This window comes from Onychostoma macrolepis, chromosome 23 (assembly GCF_012432095.1).
Source record: "Onychostoma macrolepis isolate SWU-2019 chromosome 23, ASM1243209v1, whole genome shotgun sequence".
Taxonomy (NCBI): Eukaryota; Metazoa; Chordata; class Actinopteri; order Cypriniformes; family Cyprinidae; genus Onychostoma; species Onychostoma macrolepis.
In genome coordinates, this window is record NC_081177.1 from 29,139,100 (window position 1) to 29,160,691 (window position 21,592).

At 37.3% G+C, this 21,592-nt stretch overlaps 1 protein-coding gene across 5 annotated transcripts in view; it reads left to right on the forward strand.

Annotated features, from left to right (window-relative positions):
• LOC131531882 (IQ motif and SEC7 domain-containing protein 1-like) overlaps positions 1 to 21,592 on the forward strand; it is an 83,060-nt gene that overhangs the window by 27,181 nt on the left and 34,287 nt on the right. The window contains exon 1 of one of the 5 annotated variants that reach the window (XM_058763030.1): positions 5,615 to 5,723. The exons of the other annotated variants lie outside the window; for them this stretch is intronic. Coding sequence (XP_058619013.1) covers positions 5,647 to 5,723 — 77 coding nt within the window. The 5' untranslated portion in view covers positions 5,615 to 5,646. Of the gene's footprint in view, positions 1 to 5,614; positions 5,724 to 21,592 lie in introns of those variants that run through there. 5 annotated transcript variants of the gene reach the window in all.

The window sequence follows — 21,592 nt, forward strand, 5'->3', positions numbered from 1 at the left end:
CGAGTACCCGGTCAACCCGGTTCTTGACGCATACGGCCCGATGATTTCCGCGATGCAGAAAACGCAGACGGAATCTCGGAATCCAGTTATAAAAACGGAATTTACAGTTTAGCATGGAATGCCACGGAATTTGTCAAAGTTTGGATGAATCAATCAAAAGTAGGTCATTACACTTAAATCAAATCGCGACACGGACTAGTAAATATTAAGCCACAAAAGTCGATTCAGATATGAATCCCGCATGTTCTGCGAGTCTCTGTGTGAATGAATGAAAAGTAGAGACGCGCGTTTTTTTTTTTTTTTTAACTACACACACTGAAGCGCTCGTGGTGATTTCAGCATCTGCCGTCTCAATGAGGACATAAATACATAAACAACATCTACAGAACTGCTCTGAGAGTCACTTCACAAGCATTTTACTGTTTCATTGAGTAAAACCAGCGTCATATCATATAGCTACACACAGAAATAAAAGGTATTCACGGCAACCCGTCAAAATAAACGTTTATCTTAAAGACATTGTGCCAGAAATATATTACTATTATTTAGTAGAATGTATGTGATACTATTACTACTATTGAAAAAAGTTAATATTTATTTTTAAAGAAATAATCATACAATATTTCTTCCATATCCCCTTTATTTACCAAAAAAATAAAATGTGTTTAAATTTCATTAATTAAAAGACAAATGAAATCTGGGTGAAACTCTACTGCTTACTGTTTTTCATACTTTTATTAATTGCGGAAAAACTTGAAACAATTTAAATAAGTATAAAGAATGGCATTGATTTTTGTACATTTTATTTTTGTTTGACTTTATTATTAAAAATAGTGTGTTTTTTAATTAGCATGTGGTACCGAAATTGGTACCGAGAACCGTGGATTTTCATTGGTATCGGTACCGAATACTGAAATTTTGGTACCGTGACAACACTTCTTAAGGCAGTGCTGGAAAATAATGGTGGCCACACAAAATATTGACACTTTGGGCCCAATTTGGACATTTTCACTTAGGGGTGTACTCACTTTTGTGGCCAGCGGTTTATTTTGAGGGGACAGCAAATTTACACTGTTATACAAGCTGTACACTCACTACTTTACATTGTAGCAAAGTGTCATTTCTTCAGTGTTGTCACATGAAAAGATATAATAAAATATTTACAAAAATGTGAGGTGTACTCACTTCTGTGAGATACTGTATATATGACAGTGCCAACTTTCTGGATGCTGTATTCCCATATTTTATTCATACTACATGCGTACAGGATTGAGTTACTCGGGGTTTAGGATGACTAGAATGGTTCATGAGTGAAAAGCCCTTGTCCTGCCTCTAGTGGACAACACAGACCATTACATCAAGATCTTGGCTCAATCCCAGTTCATACTTCTAAGTACGAAAGGTATGTTATGTGCTAATGCAACAGCAACAGTATGCTGTCCAAGAACCTTTGGTGTAGTATTTTCAAAATCCTATGATTTGGGACACACTACTCAATCTCTCTATCTTGAATGTATTTGGTGGATAGTGTATGAATTTATATTTTTATGTCACTTGTACAGTAGAGAACCGGAAAGTAAAAGAATCAGTGACATACACTTCAAAATTGATGCAAATCCAAATTGTGCTTTAAAGCATCTGCAGTGAGACCATAGTATCATTATTCAGCTCCAGTCAGTTCAGTGTTGATTCAGTTCAGTTCAATAAGTGTGTAAAGTTCACTCATTCTGAAACAAGTTCAATTCAGCTATAAACAGCTTCGTCACACTTTATTCCAATTCTCACTATTAACAAACCATTAACTATGACTTTTGCCTCAATAAACTCCATATTTGCTGCTTATTAAGGTAGTTGTTAAGTTTAGGTATTGGGCAGGATTAGAGATGTAGAGTATACTGCTTTTATAAATACTAATGAACAGGCAATATGTTAATAACAGGTATGCTTATGAGCAACTAGTTAGTGAGAATTGGTCCCTATACTAAAGTGTTCCCAACAGCTCTACTGAACAAGGTTAGTGTCGTTATTCAGCTCGACTCAGTTCAAGTTTTGTTCTCATGTGATAGTGTCAGTGCCGTCAAATCGATGATATTACTCAATATTAAGTGTCTTTCAGACCTCAACTAATTAAGCCAAAGGCAACAGTGGCAAAGAACCCAAATTCCATCAGCTGACAGAAAGATCCAGTTCTCTTCTGGCCTAAATGAATGAACATGATGTGATGTTGATCAGGATATGTCATGCTGGCATCAGGTGGGAAGGAAGAGCTGTAGCCTGTCCAGCAGCCTGAAATATGGAGATAGAGCTGCAGTTTGAGTCGTAGGCAGTGGCCTTAAGAACAATGAGTGTCCTTGTTAGAAGGTCTCTGTTTCCAGTCCCGGCCGAGCTAGGAGGTCTTTCTGTGGAGTTTGCATGTTCTCCCTGTGTCTGCGTGGGTTTCCTCTGCGCGGAGCACAGGTTTCCCCACAATCCAAAAGACATGCAGCATTGGTGAAGTAGACACAATAAACTGCCAGTAAGTGTGTGTGTGTGTGTGTGTGTGTGTGTGTGTGTGTGTATGAGCCCTGTGACGGACTAACGCCTACGGCCCGAGATGCTGGGACCGACTCCATCATCCTCACCAATATACAGGGGACAAGCAGCTTGGATGAATGACGCTGCTGATGGGTCCAGTTCACACCTTCAGTGAAGCAGTTCACTAGTCAGGTCATGATAAACACTTTTTCCTTCATTTTACAACTTATGAAGACACTTTGATAAGAGGCAGAACATCTTTACACAGCAAAAACACTAGTTGAAATTTTTTAGATCAGGATTGTAATTTTTTTTCTGTTATCATAGAATTTCAATAAATTATTACATTTAGAAATGAAGAATATAGAATTAAAAAATGAAATTCACATAACTACTGGACTCTACCAGTATACCCTTTTTTCTTAACATGCTGCTTTTCTTTCTTTGTGTACATTTCTACAATGTTTTATAAAGTTTACGCTTAAAACATGAAGAAATCATTTCATCATTGATGCAGTTTTTTGTGACAGAATAATTTGCAGCTGTTTTAAAACCGCACCATTTGTGTGTGTTCTCTACTTTGTGAGCCATTTATGACTGATTTATTGACGGCAGTTTCTTTCCATGCTGATGGCTGATGTTCTCAGTGCATCAGTACATGCTATAAACTGTGTCTGTCTCTGCTGTGAGCTGCACTAATCAATCCACACTGAAGCATGTGCCTTTAGCTTGAAGGGGCAGCGCTCATAGAAGGAGGTTTGGAGGAGTGAATATGATGGCATTATGATGTTGTGCTGAATTACCCCATGATACCTGCATGCTCAGTCTATGACTCAAAGCTCTGGTAGGGTCTAATTAGTGTCTCTTTATTTTTAGACCAAAAAAAAAAAAACCGGTAGAGGGGCATTTCCTTAATTTCATGTGAATGCAAATGCAGTAGACAGGCAACTCAAGTTCACTCGAATTTCAATGCTTTCCAAAGTTTGTGACCAACAGGTGATTGATAAATTGATTATTGTTGTGACCTATTAAAAAGAACACCAACTTGCATGATTGCAGCATTGCAGTAAAGTGGAGTAGATTGCATATTTTTACACTTTGGAAGTATTATGTGTTGAATTATGTTCACACAGAGTGTGACATCATATTACAACCGATGCAAGCTACAAGTGCTTTGGCCTTGAAGTTATGAATGAATTAAGCTTTCTGCATCTTGAGAATGTGCTTTTTTGATGTGACCATTGAGTATTAACCACCTGAACAACTGAACAGCTATAGCATATTTACAAGCTAACAACCGCTCAGAAAACCTTCACATACTCATTTAGCAGCACCGTAACATAATAGGGGCATGTTTTAAGGCAACAGTCTCTCACATTTTTTGCAAATGTAAAATTCTAGTTATTATACAAAAAAATAAAAATAAATAAAAAAGACTCCAGAAGCAAAACTGCACTTTACTCATTAAACTCTTGTTTACCCACAACAGCACGACACTTTTTCCTATCTACCAGGTAACAAATTTGGGTAATAAAAACATTGTAAGATCATTGTTTAGTAATGTTTCTAATACATTGAAATGTCCAGTTGTCTTGTAGTTATTTAAAGGTTACACATTTTTTTTCTTACAACATTCTACCAATTTTATTTTCACCCATAGTATAACATTTTTGGAATATTTATTTGTAATATTCTAAGAATGTTAAATTTTTAGGTTACAAAAAAAACATTTCTTAGAATGTTTAAGTACAAATAACATCATAAGGACTTTCCGAGAATGTTGGTCTAAGAAGGTTTTTTCAGCGTTTCCTCCACTGAATAAAAATAAAAAAGGTTATTGCGACTTTTTATCTCACAATTCTGACTTTTTTCTCAGAATTGCGTGATATAAACAGTATAAAAAGTCATAATTCTGAGATATAAATTCACAATTATGAGAAATAAAATCAGAATTGTGTGATATAAACTCGCAGTCTTGTTTTCCCCCTCAAAACTTTAACTCGCAATTGCGAGTTTATATCTCACAATTCTGTGAAAAAAGTCAGAATTGTGAGATAAAAAGTCGCAATAACCTTTTTTTTTTATTATTATTCAGTGGCGGAAACGGGCTTCCATAAGTATGAATAATGTCACAAGGATATTTCGAAGAATGATGTTCTAAGTATGTTTTGTCCTAACATTTATTGAACTGTTAAAAAACGTTGAAAGTTGTGAGAACATTCCCTGTTTGCTGGGCACGTGCCATCAAATGTCTCTCAAAATGTTTCTCGGCCAATCACACCAATATCAAACGAAATGCTGTACATTTCTCATGCTTCTTGATGGTTCTGTTGTGAATCATTGTAATAATGGCCATTTGGAGGAGCCTTACCGATGGGTCTGATGAGAAAAGCTGCTTTACATTTCTCTATTTACTGCAAGACGGCACTATTTTTCAATGCAGTAGAATATACACTGTGGTTTATGTACATGACATCATAGCATTGAGGATGAGGAAGTCCCTCCCTCTGACAGCGAACCACCAGGGTATTGTCAGCAAACCATTTGCAAGTTCAGTAGTGATGTTGTTGCCAGGCAACCGGCATTCAGCATATATAGGTGGAGATCTCTTCATGGATGCAGTGGCTGTAATGCACTCGTAGGGAATAGCTGAGGAAAATCCTGCAGCAAGGAGCACCTGCACTCTGGAAGTTCACTCTCAGATGTCAATCTGATACGGTTTATACATACACTGTATCACGAGGTGCATGTCAGAGACTCCATCCTCTGGATCTATATGTGAAGACGCTGAAGCTGATGCAGTGAGGGTGGATCTGGAGCTGACCTGGTTTCCTTATCAAGGAGCCGAACGCTGTAGGAATCTCCTCCTGGATTCACAGAGAGTCCCGGGCTTGTCTGTGAGCTCTGGAGGATGCTTTGGGTTCTTCACAGCCGCAAGAGGAAGCAGAAAGCTGGACGGTGGGACTGTGAGGTGTGTTTGGCCCATCAGATTCATTGCAGCATTGCACGACCTGCAGACAGCATGTAACACGCACAGAGATCTTCTCTGCTGCACGAATCTTTGGCTCGCGTCTCTCAGGCGAAAACGGAGGTTGATCATTTTGCCATGTGACTGAGCGTTCAGCACTGAAAATGTCAAGATTTAAAGCCCTGTGTTTGGATTATTGGCAGTTTTTGTGCCTGCAGCCTAATAGCGCATTTTTCAAAAGGTAAGTGTGAGTTGTCTGTCAAATAATAAACATTTTGCATGCTCTTAAAATAATTTTGAATTGACAACACAAGCCAAATTTATATTGAACTCGGCAATCATAATTGATCCTATTTGCACAGTTGTTTTGTGTTTTAAGCTTTTATCAATATCAGACATCAAGCCATAAATTTGGCTTGATGTCACCTTGACCATGTGGGCTACTGTGAATGTTAACAATACACCAATAGCTGTTTAGGCAATGTTTTCAGCTGGTTATGGTTGGATATTCTTGCAAATGCTTTATTCAGTAGTTTGGGGCTTTTGTCGTTATTGTTACAGCAATAATAGCAAGTAATGCTAGATTTGACAAGGGATGCATGCACATGCTCTATCCCGGTCAAAAGTGAGTGTTTCCACTGTGAGCTCACACTCAGCTCTGACTCTGTGCTACTAAAGATCAGCCACTTTTCATCATCCCATCAATTCCAGAGGGATAACATCAAGTCTTGCCCTGCATATTTTCTTATTAAATATTCTGTTTAACTGTAAAATATTCCACATTCCGGAATTAAAATGAGGTGTTTTAACTCACAATCAAACGTATTTTAATCAAGGTAACACAATTCTCTCAACTACTACTGCATACTGAGGGTCATAAAGTCTGTACTATTTGGCTTTAGTGGTGATCTATGAATTTAATTATATCAAATATCACTTGAAGAATTTTTGTAATTTGAATACAAGTTGCATTTTCTTACAATGTTATTGCATAAACTTACATAATTTTTTTTCTGGTTCAGGGGTTTCTAACAGTCTTTGACAGACATCTTAAAGGGGTCATGACATGGATTTTTTAGTATTTTAAAATGTTACTTGAGGTTTACTTATAATGTTAAAAAAAGTTTTTTGCAGCAAAAATAAATAAATAAAATAAATAAAATAGATATGTGGGGAAGAAAAAAAAAATATATATATATATATTCGACCTGTTTTAAGGGGCGTGTCCTTTAAGGCTTGTCAGGAATCAGGAATGGGGCAAAAACTACCTGCTGAACTCGCAATTAAATTGCATATTTCAAATCAGCATCAAAATCTGAAATGAACTACCCCATGAATGTTGTTTCTTTTGCTCAAATAGCATTTAAAAAGATTATTTTTCAGGCTAGACCAGCCATTATAACTGCGCTTGTGCATTATAAGCCTCAGGTTTCTATGGAAGCATATGTGTAGCAAAATTCAATTTGAAATGTAATATGCAAAATGGCAATGCTATATGTAAAATGGCAATGTATTTCTGTATTTAAATGTACATTTTCCCATTCATAAGTGCAACATTTAGTGCAAAATGAAAATTCAATTATATCATTTAAATTTGCCATTTTCTACACTAGTTTTAATATGCAAATTAAACACATATTTTAAAGCTTTATAAGTTGCAAAATTAAAATTCCTGCCCCTGAGGAACTCCCTGTTTAGTGTTCAGGTGCCACGGACACGCGCTATTTTACGGGTTAGAAATAAAAGAGTAATAAAATATAAGGTAAGGTAGTAAATAAGTGTAGAATAGCACTGTCTGTTTGCTTATGTGCATCAATCCGAGTGTAAATAGTGAGAGATGTTGAGGCAGGTGAAAAGTGTTTGGTTAACGGTGAATATTGACCTATCGTGCGTTCTGTTGCCGAGCCCCGCCTTGATGTAATGATTGACAAGTAGGGGGCATACTCGGCTCGGAATGCATTTTCAAATCCACAATGACTTAAACTATATTCATCGCGGGGTATTTAATGAAAATTCAATTGAAACGTCATATATTTAAGTGTCAATGCATTTAAGAAAAATAAAAGACATTTAAATCACCATTTTGTTGCACCTTTGGCTCAGAATGCATTTTGAAACTCTCATTGCATTTTGCTACAATTATCAAGCGGTATCACGATGAAAGTGCAATCCCTGTGTCCTACCCCTAAATCTAAATGCATTTAGGAAAAACAGCATTTAAATGATAATTTTGCTAGTTTTTGCTTGGACATTTTAAACATATCTAATCAATTTGGGTAATACATTTTCATTTTAATTCTGCAACTTATAAAGCTTTAAAATATGTTTAATTTGCATATTAAAACTAGTGTAGAAAATGGCAAATTTAAATGATATAATTGAATTTTCATTTTCATTTTGCACTAAATGTTGCACATATGAATGGGAAAATGTAAATTTAAATACAGAAATACATTGCCATTTGACATATTGCATTGCCATTTTGCATATTACATTTCAAATTGAGTTTAGCTACACATATGCTTCCATAGGTTTCTACAGGAACTGGAGCTTATAACAGATGCTGCAGTGATGCAAAGACTTTACCATTCAGCCATTGGCTCTTTCATTTAGAAGGCGGGACTATCCCGCCATGTTGCGTGTTGCAGTTTCTCCCATTAATAAGTATAGGAATGAACCGTCTTTGTATTTCTGTAGTCTTTGACTGTATCCAGTGTAGCGGCAGTGATCGTAATTTCTATTTGTTTTTGACGCGACGTGGAGGCGGTGTTTATTATAAATGCTTTTTTGTTGATGATGAGGACATGTTAAGTTATGAAACTTGCAGGATGTATTAAGCATACAAAGACCTCTTCTGTGTCAAAAGATCAAGGGAAATGTGGTTTCTCATGTGATGACCCCTTTAAAGAGAGGGAATTATTCACAACAGTCAGAGTGTGTGTGTGTGTTTCTGGGTGTGTGTGTGTGGGATTGTGGGATTTACTGGACATAAAGGTGTAGTGTGAATATGTGGACCATGGTCTCGGGTTATAGATCAAGGCTTCCTATCATGAAGGGTTCTGGTGGTCAGACTACACAATTCTGAAAACAGCTCCAGTAACATGAGATTTTAAAGGAATAAGGTCTTCTAGTCTTCTAAACCCCCCAAATACTGCACATTTAAAATAAACGATTCTACAGCAGAATCCCAGTGGACCTTTCTTACCGAGAGTGTGGCATCTGTCTTGCTTACAACAGGCTGCCTGTTTGTGGGAGTTCGGGACGAATTGTGTCGAATGCCTCATACGTGCTCCAGTTATGTCAGGCTATAGAGGGATGTAGATTTATGTTTGTTTGTTGGATTATTTTAATATAGAACAACAATTACTACTTTGATGCATGACGCATGACTCAGAGAAGACAGAGAGTGTAGGATCCAAGTGCAGCATAAAATATTTAATAAAAATAAATCCAAACATGTGGAAACATGGGCAAAAACATGAGTAAATCCAGGCAAGAAACAGAACTGAAACACACATGAAACACCCTAGATAGACAACACCAGTCACCAAACTGAGCAGATAACAAGGAATAAATAGGGTGCTTATCAATATCCCTCCTCGTTTCCTCGCTCCTCCATCCTATGACCCCTTCACATCTATCACAATAATTTACATTTATATTTTACCTTTGCAGTTTAAATAAACCACACATGTCATATAGGGCATCTTGCTTTATTAATATTTATTATGAATGCCTTAAATAACGAACTTTAACATCATAAGGGCAGATTCCTTTAGCGCAGCTGATGAGGCTTTGAAGTTACACTTTTCCTTGCATCCTTCCCTCGTATCCTAAGGGGGTGGAGCTAAGACACGAGGAAAGGAAACGAGGATGCACAAATAAGAATTGAGAAGCACCCACAGCCTACACGTGGGAACTAATCAAGGAAATCAGACATAGGTGAGAAACATGAGGGCTAATGACAGAGACTAGAAAAACTACAAACTGACTACAAACAGAAACAGGAAACTATGAAAACAGAAAGCACAAAATAAAAGTCCAAATGGACATGTAAACACAAAATAGAGCACGAAATAGAAAACAAAAGGCCCAAGAGAGAACAAGGCAGATGGCAACATATACATACAATTATATTTTTACATCACAGTTAAGTAGAATTATATTTTTTTGACAACAATAATGAGAATTTGGGGGCAGGGTTGACTTAACTGTTATCAAAATAAATATTAATGGTTCTAAAAAACCTTGATTTATAAAGATACATTTTCATATTTTATTTATTTTTTTATTTTGGAGTTATTTTACCAGACTACTTTTCTCCACAGGGAAAATATTAATGAATATGTGAAACAGATACGTTCATACTGATGTTCCTGTATTCATGTAATTTGAGTGTTGTAGTGAAGTAGATGATGTTTGTGAGAAGAAACTCTGCGTGACATTGGAGACCTCAGATAACTTGATCTACTCATCTGAGACAGCAGACAGCATTACTTATTTACTGACTGTCCCAGCCTGCAGCAGATTGGGCCAGCACACAGCTCATAGATCATTCAGTGCCGTCTGATTGTTGTGTTGAAGGTGCTTGTGTCTTTGGCTGACACCAGTGGTCTTCTCTGAGCTCCTGTGTGCTGCCCGGGACGTGAGTGTGCCTCTCTTTTTCATTCATTCATTTCAACACCTACTCATAGTCTGATGAATGTTGAGCTTACTCGACTTTAGTATAGTGAAACGCAGGTTTGTTAGACTTTGCCTAATCCTTCATTTTTATCATGAGTAGACTGTGTTCAGTCAGGTTTCTTGCTCTTTACAGATAATCTATCATTTGTCTGTAGTATGCATGACATTAAAAGAGAATGCTTTTGAAAATCAAACTGCTTTAAGTTTACTTCAGGAAGTATGGTATTTGAGCACTGCTAGGTCCATCCATTTTCAGGTTTTATAAGTCTGTACTGACCAACACAAAATCTGACTAAAGCACAAATAACATTGCCTATGTTTCCATCCACATATTTTTATGCAAATTTTGAGGGATCGCATTAAAAATGTTGGATAGAAGACGTATATTAAAAAACTGGAAGTCATCCTCACCTCCCTCTTTTCAATTTTGGATTATGGACATGATCTCTGTCATACAAATGGAAAGAATTCGATTTCTGAGGTCTAACTCCATTGAAAAGTTTTCCGTTGTCTGGGGATCATTTCTTGGATATTTAGACAAACTAGCTGCCCAACCAACCTCTAATGTTTCAAAAGAGGCATTCCCATCTTTTCTATATGGTATGTCTAACTACTGAACGTGTATTTATTATTGTTAGCATTATAATTTATGTCTAAGATATTGCATATATGTGTATTTTTGATTGTTATTATTTAATTTGAATATTTTTTTAGTTATTATTATTTCTAATTATTTTATTCTTATTTATTTATTTATTTTCTTTGTGGGTGCATGTGCAGTCTGAGACAGTGTTGTTTGTTTGTTCTGTGTTGTACTTTGAAAAAAATCCTTTAAAAAATGCTGGATGGAAATAGAAAACGTGCCCCAAATATGCGCAACCAAAGCACATGTGGCTTAGCCTTGAACTGATCATGTGATTGGATAAATATATAATTCAGTCACGAGACTCTAGATGCACACAGATGGGTCCAAAATGTGATCGGCTAGATATCACATGATCATTACATGGCACAAGCTGATTGGCTTCTTCTGCATCTGCAGACAATAAGCTTGCTGCTTAACAAAGCTTGGTTCTGTGTTTCTGTAAGTTAGTCTGTACCCTCCACCTCCCCCAGCTCCACCTGCATAGATCTGCTACGGGTGATTCAATTTCAATTGATCAAATATTTGTGCAGCAGCAGCATGTCTTACAAGCTCACAGCAGTATGTCTTTGGATGAATTGCCAGTATCAAGTCTCTGTACTTGCTCAGCCGGAGAATCAACAATAATCAACAGCAGCAGAAGCTTTTCCACCAAGAACAAATACATTAACATTGCCATATCCATTTTGAGAGATGTCATGTCTGAGCCGGACTAAACAGTGCACCAATCAAATTGCACGCCATCTAAAATATTGTTTTAGTCATTTTGAAATGCCTTAGCCAAAGTCTGTCATCAAAATATATAGGTAAGGTATAATTACCTCTTAAAACACCATTGTGTTCCCAAATATCTGCGCCAGTTTCCCAGGAAGTGAAGATTTTGTTCCCTTGAACACATGGGATGGACACGGTGCTTTATTCGCAAATGTTTTAAGCCATATTCCAATTTGCAGCTTCAGATAAAAACATAGCTAGTATCTCACATTCATTCTGTTTGTGTTAAGGGAATATTTATCACAATTTGAAATCAATTAAACAGAACCAGCTGCTAGTTAATATAACCAGCACTAATAACCGTCATAAACTAACCTTAACCAGCATGGAAATGCATGCTGATTTAACTCTTTCCTGACCGGATTTCCGGATTTCTGTGTTTTCACCGTTATATGGTAGGAGGCAATATTACACATCTTCTGATAGAGTATTGAATGTCTGGAACAAAAAAAAAAAAAAAGGTGAAGTAGCAGAAACAAGTGGATGCATGCAAAATAACATGATCATCAAACATTAAACAGCATGTACTGTAAATCAAAACTGCCTAAAGTTACCAAATGAAATAGCGGCCCAAGAAGTGGTGTAGGACTATGCAAGCTTTGGGGGTGTTATAGGACTCTATTATTGGCACCCCTTCATTTTTTGCATAACCTGTACAATGTCTTCAGTAGAAAATGTACCAAAATTATATCATCAGGATTTTTTAATTGGAGGGCCAAAGTAATTAAACAAAGAACATTGTTTTTCAACTTGCATGTAGTAATTTCAAAGAAGAAACCGGGAAAAAAATGGCATAGGCAGCAATTAAGGCATCCTTCCTTAATATTTGTTTGCACACCCTTTCGCAGCAATGACAGCCTCGAAACATTTCTTGTAGCCATCTATAAGCTTCTTGCATTTCTCTGCTGTTATTTTCTCCCACTCTTCCTTTGCAATTTTTTCAAGCTCTTGAACGTTTGCAGGGTTCTTTTCCCCAATGTCAGATTTCAGCTCACCCCAAAGATTTTCAATGGGACTGAGATCAGGACTCATTGCTGGCCATTTTAAAACAGTCCATTTTTTCCCTTTTCAACCATTCCTGCGTGCTTTTGGATGTGTGCTTTGGGTCTTTGTCTTCCTGGAGGACCCATGATCTTCGACTCAAACCAAGTTTTCTTACACTAGGTAGGACATTTTGCTCTAAAATCTCTTGGTAATTCTCTGATTTCATGATTCCTGTGATACGGTCAAGGCCCCACAGCATTATGGATCCTCCACCATGCTTAACTGTTGGTAGGGTGTTCTTTTCATTATAAGCTTCATTGCGCCATCTGTAAACAAACTGTTGGTGTGCATTGCCAAAAAGCTCTATTTTTGTTTCATCTGTCCACAGAACATTTTTCCCAGAAGGATTGTGGTTTGTCCAGGTACTCTTTAGCAAAGCTCAGTCATTCCTTTTTATGTCTTTTCTTCAGCAATGGTGTCTTCCTTGGCCTTCTCCCATGAAGCCCTGCTTGGTTTAGTGTGCGGCTTATGGTACTTGTTGAAACCATGACCCCAGACTGTTCCAGGTTGGCCTTCAGGTCTTTGGATGTTAGATGTGGTGTTTTTTCCACCATTTGCACCAACCTTCGAAGAGTTCTCTCATCAATTTTCCTCTTTCCTCTTTCTTGACAGTTCCATGCATGGCAGACTTCTTTATAACATTGCACACTGTTGAAACAGGGATACCAAGGTCTTTGGAGATGGCTTTATACCCTTTGCAGGTCTTGTGTTTGCTAATAATAGCACTGCTGATGTCCTCAGACAGCTCATTTGTCTTCACCATTATGACAAAGGAACAGGGAGTAACGTGACTTTTTAAAACACTGAAATCATCAATCAGTGGCTAATTTATGTCACATGGGCACTGACAATTTATCACAGGTGATTCTCATTTGTGATTTACCACAGATGAATCAAAATGTATTTCCATACTGATTTATAGTAAAGGGTGCCAATACCAGTGTCACAGCAAGCAAAGAGTTAAGCTGCTCTTTGTGAAGTGAAAATTAAACAAACCATCTAGAATTTCAGTTTGATCTTATTTTATCGTTTTGATCCATTTGATCCTCCCTAATCTTTCTTGAACACATGACACATGAAAACTGATATCTCAGGTGATTGTGGTCTGTATCTCGTACATCAGTTTGCACTCAATGTTCCTCATTTGTCAGTCATTTATAAGTTAAGTGTCTTCTAAACAAATAAACGTTAATGTAACTTCCATAACTGGGAGGCGGATGGGTCTCTGGGATCAGATGGGGTGGGATGCTGATGGTAACACGGTGGGGCTCTAAGAAAAGGGGTGGGGCTCATAGAGCTGAGGGGTGGGACTCAGGCGAAGGGGGCTGGGTTCAGAGAGCACAGGGATTGGCTGCAGGGAGCAGAGGTGATGCGCTCGTGTGTGTGTGTGTGTGTGTGTGTGAGTGTTTGTTGTGCATTTAATTCCCAGTGTATTATTAGAGTCTGGGTTTCCCCAGCTAAAGCTTATATAGTTGTGTTCTGTAGAGCTGCAGTCAGCAGCATTCAGACTGACGGGAAACAGCTGGAAACACTCGAGTGGACAGCACTGTTAGGAGTGTTGTGTGTGTGTGTGTGTGTGTGTGTAAGTTTGTGTAATGGAGTGGCTGCTGTAGGCTACAGTAGATTGTTTTCGCAGTAACAGAGAATGTTAACTTGCTCCATTCACTTGCTGCCCTGTATCTTAGGCTTTTACAGGCAAGAGGTCACAGTTTTTTTTCTACTTTTTACTTGTTTTATAGCGGTGGCAGCTTTTATTTACAACTGTGGGATTTTTAATGATTGCAGAGATATCATCCAAACAATGTCTGCATCAATATGCTGGGGATTAAGGCAGTGACACATGATGATAGTCGTCCATCGGTCAAAGCTGGGCTGTCAGCTCAGTTTTTGCTGTGTTTTCCGCACCGGCTGAGCTTGTCGGACCTTGTCGCCTGCTTTTTGGCCAACTGAGTAAGACGGAGCACTTGATTGGCTTTTGAGCTAAGCGAACTATTGCATAATCTTCGTTGACTGTTGACTGTTGACTTTAGTCTTTGTGGTATGTTCAAGCACAACTTTTTTGGCCCAGATGCAGGCGATGACAAAGTCGACTTTCTTTAATGTTGGTTTGATATGTCATGGCCTTTAGGACCCACACAGGCCACAGAATTAATATGTGAATTGACTATTATCATTCTTCTTTTGTATTCATTTTAAAGGATGCTGTGACTGGTGTGTTATGGTGGTAACCTTGGAGTTGCTATTAAGTTCTGAGTGGTTTTATGAGTTACTATGTAGCTACTATGTAGTTCAGGTTAATTTCAAGGGCATTACTAAGTTTCTGCTACTCTGTTCTGGGTGGTTGCTTCTAGTCTAAGTCAAGTAGATATTTTGGTTCCTCCTTCAATGTAAGTTTATGAGATTTAGTGACCCGTTTTGTTGTCTGCGAGGTGAACAGTAGTTTTATTGTTCCTTTACCACCAACCTTTACTTACTGGCCCCAAGCTTTAACCAACACATCATGCTAGTACTTTATTATTAGGAGGCAACTAATAGGTGTGCAATAATTTTTATGTCAAAAACGAATTCTCCTGATGTTCATCTTCCGCTCTCAAAGAAAGAAAGAGTGAATTTGGATCATCAGAAGACTTCTGAGATGTCTTGTCTGGTTTCATAGTTCAGTGCTGGTAACTAGAGCTCAGATGTGATGTTGTTGCCCCATCTGCTGGGTAAAAAAAAAAAAAACTATAAACAATCCAAAATCATATCTGAAAGCCTCTTATGTAAGCTGCTGCTGACCGGTGGAAGTGTTGTTTCTGTCCTGAGGGTGTTGTGTGCTCTGCGTTTGGTCAGACAGGGAATGTGATATTCTCATGAATGATTCAGTATCATCTCTCCTACAGGAAGAACCAACTCAAAACCAGTGTTCCTCATGTAAATCCTGAGAAAAAGCTAAAAACCTCACAGATAACATTAGACACAAAGTCCACTATCACAGCGGCAAAAATGGTTGAGATAACCTTGGGATCTCCTGTCGTTGACCTTAAAATGACATGCTTTCGTGTTGAGTTGAAACTAAATTCTTTAGACAGTGACCCTCCTGGAACAGAAAACAGTCCTTCTTGTAGATCCTCGTGAAAATAATTAACATTTCAGATCATTTGGGATTAGTTTAGGTTCATATCAAATTGTAAAACCCTAGGAAAACTTCATTATATTCACAATTCAAAAATGTATATTTTCAACAGTGGTTACACCAAGTTGAATCATGTAATTTGTTTTCTGATAATAGTACAAAAGATTAAAAAAGCAACATGAATGCAAAGATTGCATTACTAAGAACTCACTAAGATTTTCCTTGAATATCATTATTTGTCATGGACATCGATACATGATACACTGTGTTTGTGTTGAGTTGATATTGATGCTGTTGCTGGTTCTTCATCTGTAGATAGCTGATCTCAACTACAGACATTACAGACAGCATGTGTGTTTTGAGTGAGAAACCTGTGAATGTGTGTAATGAGTGCTGAGACTGAACTAATGAACTGATTGATTATTTGACCTAGTGTCAGATCTGCAGTCAGCAGTCACCATCTCAGTCTCCTGCAGATCTGCTGATCTGCGCCGGTGTGGGCTTTAGATTGTGTATATTTGTGTGTGTGGCTTTCTTTTGCTTAATATGAATGTGTCAGTTATGTGTCTATATGCTGAAGTGTTTTGGTAATATTTGTTTCATCAGCACAAATCTGTAATTCAGTACATATTAGAGATGCATATGTAATTTAATGTAATTTAATATGATATATGAGTTGGGACCAATTCTCGCTATTAATTAGTTGCTTATTAGCATGCCTGTTATTAACATATTGGCTGTTTATTAGTGCTTATAAAGCACATATTCTGCATGATCATATTCTACATCCCTAATCCTACCCAATACCTAAACTTAACAACTACCCATTAATAAGCAGCACATTAGGAGTTTATTGAGGCAAAAGTCGTAGTTAATGGTTTGTTAATAGCGAGAATTGGACCTTAAAATAAAGTGTGATCGTGAGTTGTTTAAATAAAAGGTAATTATCAGGTTTCTTTATATAAAAACTACATCTTAATGTACTATTAGTTTATCCATCTAAAGTGTCTTTCAGATCACCTATTACATGTTTAGACCTCCTGGAGCAAAGTATCTTGAACACGATGGTGGTAGCTTTCAATTTCCGCTAACACAAGTCATAGCAAAATCATACCTGGACTGGATAACTAACATACCTTTTTAAGAGTGCCCTTTTCTAATCATGAAGAATTTGACTGAATTTAACCTTGAAGTTCGTGTTTGGAAATGGTTGCTCCAGTATAAAGTGTGTGTGAATGAAACTGCATCCTGACGTCTGTCTCTGTGATTATTGTTTTGTTTGTTTTTTCCTATGAGTGTTCATAGAGTGCATTTTCATGCATGCAATACTATGCAATACAGTGATGGATGAGAGATGAACAAACAGATGTTCACAAAAGGCTAATGCATCTTATTTGATACATTTTAACATGATTGTTCTAAAATCATGTACTGATAATCAAGTAAACCCAAGCTGCTTCAGCCTTGAAATATTACTAACAATATAAAATATATTCTTACATTTGCTTTATAAAAATCATCTATGACATGAAGGGGAGCTAAAATGCCTTTTACTTGCTAAAAATCTATAAACAATCAATCAGATGACAAAAAGCATGTAGAAGCAAGTCATGGAAGCAGGTCTGTACATCTTATTTCAAAATGATTAACTTTATGGTAAATCTTCACCATAGTTTTCAAGTAAAGCAGAGTCCAGACAGTAAGAGATTGTTTGTAACTCTAGACAGATTCACTAAAGTTCAGAGCTGACAGCAGACATTACTGGCTGCCCTTTGCATGTAAGAAATGTGAAACTAATGTTTTCACATTTACAGAATTTCCATCAATCCCAGCTTATGTTTGGATTGACTATAGCAATAGCATAAATAATAAAAAAGGTGGAGTTTCTTTCATTATCATGGGATTTTTAAAGTCAGTGGGCCTCCATTTTGACATGATGTACACAATGGCAATGGAGCTGGAGCCGTTAAGTAATTTTTTTTTCAGATCCTATGACAGATCCACTTACTTCCAGTTCCCTTTCTTAGGTTCACTCTTATGCCACTTTCAGTGTTTCCTTTGATTCATGGGTTTTGCTATTTCAGCTGATAACTGGAATACAAAGCTATCAAAGCTTATGCTTTTTCAACACAATTTTGGTATTGTTTTAATTAACCATCAGTTAAAACAAATGATCAAGTTTCTTTTTCTGCATCGTCATCAAGAACACATTTGAGCAAGAGTTTTCTTCCTTTTGAGTTTTGCCGCAGGATGTTATTTCATAAGTATTTGTCTCCATGCATTCTCAAGAGAGAAAGGCAATTCGTAGTCCGTCCGCCGCTGAAGTTTAGAGGATCCGCATGAGCCTGGGGACCTGGTCTGGGGCCCGAGTAAACGGAGAACGAGTCTCTCTCTCATTTCAGAGCCACACATTCTCCAGCGGGATTTATGCGAGCTTCTGGGCACGATAGACTGAAAGAGCAATTATCTGTGCATCGGTTTTGAAGGAGACAACACTAACACTTGCTTATAAGACTCTGATGATGCTGTCTCTTGGCTTTTGGGCCAGGTTGTGCAGCCCTATATAAATCAGTTATTTTACTAAGGGTAACACTTTATTTTAAGGTCTCTTAACTAGTTGCTAATTAGCATGCATATTAATAGAATATTAGCCATTTATTAGTAGTAATTAAGCACATATTAATGCCTTATTCTACATCCCTAATCCTACCCAATACCTAAACTTAACAACTACCTTACTAACTATTAATAAGCAGCAAATTAGGAATTTATTGAGGGAAAAGTCATAGTTAATAGTTAATAAGTGTTCCCTATTCTAAAGGGTTACCTTACTATAATTTTTTTTCTTCAGTTTGTTGCTGCTGCCCTACATTCCATCACACAGCAGATCCTCTCCTAAAGGACTCTAATGCTACAGTATGTCCTCTTTCCTAGATGACACCAGGGGCAAATCCCAGTTGGGGGATCCCTGCTCACTCTGAAGGGCAAAGGCCTTGAATTGGGGACTTTGTAGCGAGCAGAGCAGCTGTGACTTATAATGCAGCCAATAAGAATGCACTTGATGAAGAGAGCACTGAAAGACCACTTAATTTCCTCATTATCTTCACCTGGAAGGTTACTGTGTCCCAATTCAAAGGCTGCATCCCTCGAAGGACTCAGACTTCAAAGGCCCACCTATGCAGGTTGGACAGAGGGTTGCTAAATTAAAGGTGCTTTCTTCACAGCGATGCCACAGAAGAACCATTTTTGGTTCCACAAAGAACCATTCAGTCAAAGGTTCTTTAAAGAACCATCTCTTTCTTACCTTTTTATAATCTGAAGAACCTTCTTTCGCCACAAAGAAGCTTTTGTGAAACAGAAAGGTTCTTCAGATGTAAATGTTCTTTATGCAACCATTTAGACAAAAAGGTTCTTCTATGGCACCTTGAAGCACCTTTATTTTTAAGAGTGAAGGACTGTTTTTGTCGCCTCTGACGACGGTGACGAGCGGCAGTCATGTTTTTTTTCTTTAAGTTTTGAAAACAAAACAGGTCCATGTACACAATAAACTTTATAAAATCATATCTTGGTAAGATATACAGTATGTGAAAAGTTTTACCACATTATCTTTATATGTTTTTTATTTTTACATTTGTATCATTAGATAAAAAGATTATTCGACTAATTATTACCCAATACTTACATTTAAAAGTGTAATTTGGTAACTTCTCTAAAAAAAAATCCTGTCGTCACTGGCACGCAATGAATTCTGTGGTGACGCATTCACCCTTCAAATGCGCTTTGAGTTGGGACGCAGCTCATGACAATGCAGCACACCATTGTCCATCACACCATTAGCTTGTTACACCAGTAATGTCTTATTATTGCTTAAAAAACTTCGGTAACACTTTATTTTAGGGTCTCTTAACTAGTCAAGTCATCTTTATTTATATAGCGCTTTTAACAATACAGATTGTGTCAAAGCACTTAACAGTATCAAATTGGAGGATAGAGTATCAGTAATGTATAATGATAAGATTAAACACTCAATTTTCAATTAAAGGCATTTCATTATTGAATTCAGAGATGTCATTGTCTAGCTAGTTGCTCATTAGCATGCATATTACTAGAATATTAGCCATTTATTAGTAGTAATTAAGCACATATTAATGCCTTATTCTACATCCCTAATCCTACCCAATACCTGAACTTAACAACTACCGCACTAACTATTAATAAGCAGCAAATTAGGTATTTATTGAGGGAAAAGTCGTAGTTAATAGTGAAGAAGTGTTCCCTATTCTAAAGTGTTACCAAGAATTCTATCTCTTCTTTGGACCCTGCAGGTAGTCACATTTATTTAATGCATTTACTATTACTACACATTTCTTACCGACTTATTTAAACTTCATATGAAATGCATAACAAAAATGCTAGAATTTCATGTAATAGTATATCACAACAAAACAACCTCAATTATTTTTTTCATGTGTTAACTCAAATTCTCCAGCCATCTAGCTTTAAAATGTATTGTGAGGACTCGCCACCCTGGGTCACGTGACCATGAAGGCTAAAATTACTTTCTTGAAGAGACTATCACTAACGGACTTGTGGAAGGGATTTAGTTGTTTACTTTAGCTGGGAATGTCACTTCAAATGGCGTCCTCTTCCTGAAAACGCCATTGGAATTCAACCAGATCTTGTTTCTGCAGCCCTACAGATCCTAGTTAAACTCAGCCTGTTAAACAAGCCTCAGCAGATATGACCACATAACACGCCTGCTTCAGAGACAGCACGTCAGAATCAGAAATATGGAATGACATCAGTAGCTATGTTTCCATCCACCCATTTTTATGCGCATTGTGGGATATCGCATAAAAAACGCTGAATGGAAACGCCAAGATGCACATCAATTTAAAAATGTGCATTAAAAACGTATGATAGGTAGGATAACTAAGTAGAACTAAGTAGGATAAATTTCTTATCTGGTAAGAAAACATGCGCATAAACTACGATGGGAACACTTTTACCGAATAAATTCCTTAATACGCATCAAAAAAGACATGTGACACTGCGATGGGACAGCATAAAACTGGACCAAGCAATGGTGAAATGCTGGTTTTGTAATTCTAATGTGCTTGAGCAAAATCTCGTCAAAGTGCTTTGTTATAATTAACTCCAAGAACTGCGTTCCCAAACAGCAGACTCAGAAAATAAGATAACATAGTTTATTGTATACACAAATTATTATATACAGTGCCTTCTGCTATACTGCAGTACATTTAGTTTTTCTTTGTGATATTTAGCTCAGGTTAATCAGGAAGTGACGATTTTGCTGTCTTCAACTCACTGGATGCAAACGGTGCTTTATTCGCAAATGTTTTAAGTGATATTCCAATTTTGCGCATACGTTTAATTCGTAACTTTGGATGGAAACATAGCTAGTTTCCGCTGGTACTCTGTGAAATTTTTCAGGGGTGGTGTTGATTTTAACACCTTGAGGGTGGAGGTCCCTTTTCATATTTTCTGGTCAGTTCTTGTTAAACCATATAACTTTGTGATGACTTAAGGCTGGTTAATGAGAATATAATAATGACTGGCAGGCGCAATAATAAGACGCTGTGATTGTGGGCCTGGTGGGAGTTAGCCATTGCAGTCATATGCTTTGAGTTGAAGCAGATGTTTTCTGAGAGTCAGTTGCGTTTCCCGGATCTAACGTCAACCTGGCTCTTTCTGTGAATAACACTGCAAACCCTCCCCTAAAGCCCCAGTGTACAGCACATTTTGGTGTGATATGAAGTAAACATAATCAAGATCACATCTATTGCTCCAGGTTTGCTGCATGCATGTCTGTTTTCTGCACTGGTGAGCT